This window comes from Triticum aestivum, chromosome 1A, assembly GCF_018294505.1.
Source record: "Triticum aestivum cultivar Chinese Spring chromosome 1A, IWGSC CS RefSeq v2.1, whole genome shotgun sequence".
NCBI lineage: Eukaryota > Viridiplantae > Streptophyta > Magnoliopsida > Poales > Poaceae > Triticum > Triticum aestivum.
Genome location: NC_057794.1, coordinates 485,514,859 through 485,521,616, shown reverse-complemented (window position 1 = coordinate 485,521,616; position 6,758 = coordinate 485,514,859). Strand labels below are relative to the sequence as shown.

The 6,758-nt window shown below is 48.4% G+C and overlaps 1 protein-coding gene across 1 annotated transcript; it reads left to right on the top strand.

Annotated features, from left to right (window-relative positions):
- The first annotated feature begins 5,046 nt into the window (after positions 1-5,046).
- LOC123153483 (uncharacterized) lies at positions 5,047-6,249 on the top strand. The gene is made up of 3 exons (XM_044572613.1): positions 5,047-5,192; positions 5,323-5,428; positions 5,793-6,249. The coding sequence occupies exons 1-3, from the start codon at positions 5,154-5,156 to the stop codon at positions 5,945-5,947; spliced, it is 300 nt and encodes a 99-aa protein (XP_044428548.1). The 5' UTR covers positions 5,047-5,153; the 3' UTR covers positions 5,948-6,249.
- Positions 6,250-6,758: the final 509 nt, after the last annotated feature.

Below are 6,758 nucleotides of genomic sequence, written 5' to 3'. Positions count from 1 at the left end.
AGCCGCAATTGAACCCTTGCATAGATCTGCTGAAGCACCCGCCACAAAATCTCACCACATGAGAGAAATTCTAACCTCACCACCCCAGGGAGACAACAGGAGTCTACGCCGGAGCTCCGGCGACTATGTTCAGACGAACGAACTTGAGGAGGATCCAAGCACGGAAAGCAAACTCAAAAAAGTGTCGCTATCCGCCTGAGCGCCGCACCTGCAGGGACTAAAAAACTCTAACCTAAATTATTTACCGGAGCGGAGGCATCGGACAGGATTCCCCTCCCTACCACCGGCCGTCGGAGCGGCAGGCAGAGAGGAGGCAAATCTACAGACTCGCTGATGAAGCCTAAAGGGGAGAGTCTACCCTAAGCTCGGAAGGTTAGGGGAGAAATATGAGAGTAATAACTATTACAATGAGCTTGATTCAATTGCTTGGCCATCAATATTAACATGCTGGACATAGCTGCGTCGCTACATGCCTGATGCGCCATGCATCCCATCCCATCCCTGGTCGTTGCGCCTTCCTACGAGCTCAGGCCAACTCCACCGCGCGACCTTATCCTGTCCGCCCCCGTCCGTTTGAGATAAAAGGGACAAACGCGACGGCCCAGCGCACGGGTGCAAACGGACAAATGTCCGGATTCCGTCCGCTTTCGACCCATCCCCGGCCCAAACTTGCGCTCGGTTTGGAGTGAAACGGATGCGCGCGGACGGCCTCGACGCACGCCCTTGTCCCCTCGTGGCCCGCCTGTCGGGAACACTAGCAGTCCCTCCGCTCCCAACGCTTCACCCTCTTTCCCCGCCCCGCCCCGCCGCCGGCGCCGCCGCTATTCTCCGGCCGCCTCCTCACCGCGCAGCCCCCCCCCCCCCGCCGTCCGTACCAAACCACGTTTCGACATGGCCGCCACCACGCCCGCGCTTCTGCCGTAGTTTTGGTCGTCGATCGGAGGAGGTTTGGCCCTCGCCGTCCTTGCCGGTGGCAGAGGGGACACGACTGCCGGCGATGTACCACGGCGGCCGAGGCAGATTCCCACGAGAGCTCCAGAGCGGCCTGTAGCCGGCCGACAACCACCCTGCTGCGTCGAGGTGATCATCGCGTCCTCTTCGCCACCACGAGCGCAAGGTGTTCGACCTTTTGCCAACAAAGGTATGGACAGTGGAGACGAGTTTTTCTACCATCACTTCCTTTGTTCATCGGACGATTCGTCGTCGGATGATGACGATCTTGTGGTGGCTGCACTGGTCGTTCACGACCATATTCAATGGCAGCTTCCTCGGTACAGGGGGTCAGTCCCTGGCCGTGCTCCCAACCTGAACCGCAACATGGAGAGAGGCCACGCCCTGCTCTGTGCAGATTACTTTGCCAACACCCCGCTCTTCAGGCCGGATAAATTTCGTCGCCGTTTTCGTATGGCCAGGCATGTGTTCAATCGTATCCGAGAGGGAGTGGTTGCTCATGACCCATACTTCGAGTGCAAGACGGATGCCCTTGGCAAGCTTGGATTCTCCTCCAACCAGAAATGCACCGCGGCCATCCGCATGCTTGCATATGGAATTCCAGGCGATCTGGTGGATGAGTATGTGCGTATGAGTGAGACAACATGTCTGATGTCAATGTGCAAGTTTGCCAGGCTATGATCGAGGTCTTTGGCCCAGAGTACTTGAGGCAGCCAACTGCCGCTGATATAGAGAGATTGTTGGCGACCAACGCAGCTAGAGGCTTTTCAGGTATGCTTGGCAGCATAGATAGTATGCACTGGGAGTGAAAGAACTGTCCATTTGCTTGGCAGGGCCAGTACAAGGGGCATGTTAACAGGTGCACTGTCATATTAGAAGCGGTGGCATCACAAGATCTTTGGATATGGCATTCTTTCTTCGGCATGGCAGGTTCTCACAATGATATCAACGTGCTGCAGCGTTCTCCAGTCTTCGCGAGGCTTGCAGAAGGCCACTCCCTACCTGTCAACTTTGAGATCAATGGCCACCATTACAACAAGGGATACTATCTAGCAGATGGTATATATCCTCAGTGGTCAACTTTTGTGAAGACAATCTCGAAACCCCAAGGTGAGAAGAGAAAGAGATTTGCCCAAATGCAAGAGAGTGTTAGAAAGGATGTGGAACGTGCTTTTGGTGTGCTTCAATTCCGGCGGGGTATCGTTCGAAACCCTGCACTGTCATGGGATGAAAGGAAGCTTTGGGAGGTGATGACTGCTTGTGTGATCATGCACAACATGATCGTCGAGGACGAGCGTGATGAGAGTATCTTCGACCAAGGATTTGATTATCAAGGTGAAAATATTGAGCCCCTGCACCAAGACCCGACCACATTTGAACAGTTTGCCCAATTCCACCGTGAGATGCGTTATTGGCACACTCATGTGAATCTTCAAAATGACTTGGTTGAGTACGTGTGGGATCACGTTGGCAACCAATAGATGTATTTGTCCATTTTATGTTCAGTCAAGACAATTTCGATTTGGTTGTAAAACTATTTTATTAAAGACAATTTCAATTGGGTTGTAAAACTATTTTAATTTTCAGACAAATATTTGGGTTTGAAACTAGTTTTAATGCAAATTTGGGCAATTCTTGGCCCTGACGGACAGGATGGGGCAAAAGGATGCGGCCGCGCGCTGGGCGCACGGCCACCGCATCCCAGGACAGGCCCGGACATGACCCCAAATCTCTATCCAAAGGAACAAAAACAGGACAAAACGGACGTCCGTTTGGGGTCGCACGGTGAAGTTGGCTTCATGCATGCCCGGACGTTATCCACGGGCTGTTCCATGGTCAACCTCAGTGCATTTAAGGCCTTTTGTATCTGGTGCAATTAACGCCTACCCGACGAGGACAGGCAATGCATTGCCACTCTATATCACGCAGATCGTTGCACCCTTGTATAGTAGATCGTAGAATAGTCCTGGATCCATCATTAGACTTGGCTAGCAAGCTAGGAATGAACCTTTTAGGTCGCATTTTTTTATTTTGCAAAATTCTTCGTTTTCCTTCTTTTTTGCTACGTATATGTCCTTTCCCGGGGTATTCCATAGATCCGGGATCTGTTTCTGGGCAGCGGTTGGCTACATTTTGGTTAGGTGGGCCACCACGCGATCCTATGGGACTTGATCTTTGGTCACTGGGCGGTGGGCCATGTTATCTACATGCACGAGATAGTTTGCTCGTTCGGGAGATAGCTAGGTCGGTTCTTCTGCGGCTTGCGAATCTGTAGTATGCTTGTGGTCTGCAACCACGCAACACCTAATCATGCAGTCTTTTTGATCTCTATCGGAAAAAGTGCAGTCTTTACAATGCGAGAGATTTTCACCCTCTGCCCATGGTTCAACCAAATGAATTTAAACAAAGTGATGTGACTTTCAAGTTTTACTTCAGTTGATGAACTAAAAAGGGTCAGATTGGGTACCAATTTGCACCTGGAGAGTACATACAGACTAGAAGAAACCATTAATAAGATCAGTACTCCGAACTAACTATCATGTGACTTGTCTACTTACAAGAAAATTTTCCTCTCTCTGGAATGTACATGAAACAACTTAATAGTATATCTCATAGTAATAAGAAGAAGCAAAGACCCATGACCAAAAAAACGAAGCAAAGACACATCTTCATCCCAGCTTGAACGACCTAGATCAACTCATCCCACCTTCTTTTTTATTTCCTTGCGGCAGTTGTGGTACAGTGCACGCTTGGGTTGTGGTGGTGCAACTTCTAATCGGTTGCATGTACTGGGATTCTCTTTTGCTATGTCGCACGGGCCATGCCCAAGTAGGGGGGGCGCAACGTCATGTCGATGCTATGGGTACTTCATCAGCGGTGTAAAGCGGACCAGGGGTTTTGCAACCTTATGTTTTGCTAGTAGTGTACCTAGGGTGCTTCTCTTGGTCGGCCGTGTCTTCTCTTCTCCTCATGTGGGGGTCGATGCTAGACATAGCTATGTATGTACCATGTAGGGGTTGCACACGAGTTTGCTTGCGTTGGAGCGCGTGGCTTGGCTCCTATTTCTGTTGTCTATATGTGTATTGGTCATGCGTTTTTGTCTAATAATATGTTTGTACCTTTTTGCCCATTTTTTTCTTTCGTCATACTCCCTCCGTTCCTAAATATTTATCTTTCTAGACATTTCAAATGACTACTACATACGGATGTATGTAGACATATTTTAAAGTGTAGATTCACTTATTTTGCTTTGTATGCAGTCATTTATTGAAATGCCTAGAAAGACAAGTATTTAGGAACGGAGGGAGTAGGTTGCTTGGTTTGTACTTGTGGCATATGATTTTTATCTAGTTTTCGCCTAATTTCTTAGTAACGAAAATGTGGGGCTCCTTTTTTCCAAACGACCAAGAAAGGCCTGATTCAACTATCCAATGAAAATGCGGAGCTCCTCACTCCTGCCGGTTCTACTAGAAAGGAAAATATCATGGTAGAGCCAAACAAAAGCACTAGTGGAATAGATAGACGATTAAGGTCTTTTTTCTGGTGAGAAAAGAACTCAGGTCTCCTCACAAGAAGGAAAAAGAAAAAGAACTCAAGTCTGAACCAAATTGAGTCAAAGTAAGTAACATGGGGCGTGTGTCGGCAGTGGCACGTCGAAGTTCATTAGCACCATACGTCGACCTTTGTGTTGTCTCGGAAGTCAACTCAGCTCCTTCCCTTTAGAAACGAACGTAGGCCTAATAGACACGATGAAACGCGGACGACGAGCCCTGTCAAACCTCAAATTTTCACACAGTTTTGAGAGAGATAAAAAGGAGAGGAAGAAATGACATACCAGCCGTTAATTTCTACCCAAGTAAAAAGACCACGAGCACAGGAGCTGCAGGCTAGAAGCCAAGGAGGAAACGGTGAAGTTTCAGCGCCATGGCCGGCCGGGGTCGCCCGGCCGATCGGCGCCATTCGCCCACACTCTCCAGCCACAGAAGAGCCGGCGAGAGCGAGGCGCGGGCCCGGAAAAATCTGCCCGTCCACCTCTCCGCCAATGGGGAGGCGGCGCCCACGTGCCAACCCTTCCACGTCCCCCTCCCCCGCCTCCCCTATTTCTACCTCATCGCCAGCCTTCGTTGCGCCCACAGCTACCACTCTATCCCGTTGGTTCTACTTGGCGTCAGCACGGCACCTACCTTCCAAGTTCATCCACCATGGGCGACTCCTCATCCTCGGCTTCCTACATCAGAATGGTATGTACAGCTAGCGTTTGAATTTCTGCTGTAAGCGCGGGTAGATCAGAGGTGTCCGCGCGTGTGTCTATCAAACAATATATATAGATGATGGAATCTTTGTGGGTTGCCAATAATTGATTGATTCCAGGTACACCATCTGATAGAGAAGTGCATTTGCTTCAACCTCAACAAGGAGGGGTGCATGGAGGCCCTGGAGAAGCATGCCAAGATCAACCCGGTCGTCACTGCCACTGGTATATATATCTTCCTTACTGCATGCAAGTACCGCGAAAGCATATAGTATGGGGTGTATTTTAAGACAAAGGAGGTGGTGCCCCAGCCATTTGGGCAAAGCATATATATACGTCCTGCCTAATTAGATCTTCATGCTATGACGCTATCGTATTTAGACACATAAAAGGAAATATCTATATGCTATAGCAGCGCTTCAGCTCAATTGACTTAATTCATCGCAGACTACCCTATGCATGCACAACTCTTTGATGACGGTTAGATTATAACACTAGCTAGCTAGAGTAGTACTTCTTTTGTCATTTCATGTGAATATATGTCAGAGGATGTAAGAGATGTGATCACTAAAATGAACCTTACTGGCAGTGTGGAAAGAGCTGGAGAAGGAGAACAAGGAGTTCTTCGAGTCTTACAACAGGGACCGCGTGGAGCGGAACATCGAGGCGGCGACGATGGAGCGGATCCAGAAGATGCTCTCCGACGCGGCTGCCTCCAAGACCTCCGACGACGACGAGGGCTAGACGAAGGCTGCTGCTTATGTCCAAGCTCATGCGCATGCATCACCTCTAGCTAATTAATTGTATGAATATCATGTCTTCCGTTAATTGGATCCATTATGTCTAGGAGGATCGAATTTATTAATTGCACCTAGCTCATAACAGACCGGTAGCTTGAAACCATGCATGCATGCAGTACGATCGACTACAAGGACTGGCAAGCAAGCATTTTAGTGTTTGTGTGGACGTGTACATATACAAATCACTGCATGGAATATTCAAGAGGACCCTACGTACGGCCCTGGGTCTTCAGGTGCCAGCTCTAATCTTATCACTGCTGATCCTTTCGCGACCACGTGGCAACGAGTAAGAGTATATGCGCCAGTGGTGGCGTCTACACGCCGATCATATGTTTTTTCTTGTCATGGTTCGAAAAATGTATGCAAAAAGGTTATTCTCCACATGATTCAGAGTAAAAAGCCAAAAAGAAAGGATGCATATAGAGAGATTAATAGAGTGCCTCATAATTGTCTTTAAACGAAGAGCCAGCCCTAAGAGACGAGAGCAGGCATGCAAAACATTTGCGCTGAATCTTTGTGCACAGTTAGCATACGTAATACGTTCTCCGTCTGACATTAGCAAATGAGACGTGACTATGGGTTAGAAGGCGCACGTCACTCTTTTTATGCACTAACCAGAATTATCGCTAATTCATTATTAGTTTAAAATAAAATTGATATCTAACAGGGCATTCCTCTAATATAACTAATCTAATTATTGAAAATAGATAATAATCCATAAGCTAATTAATCAAGCAAAAAAACAATCGCATGTT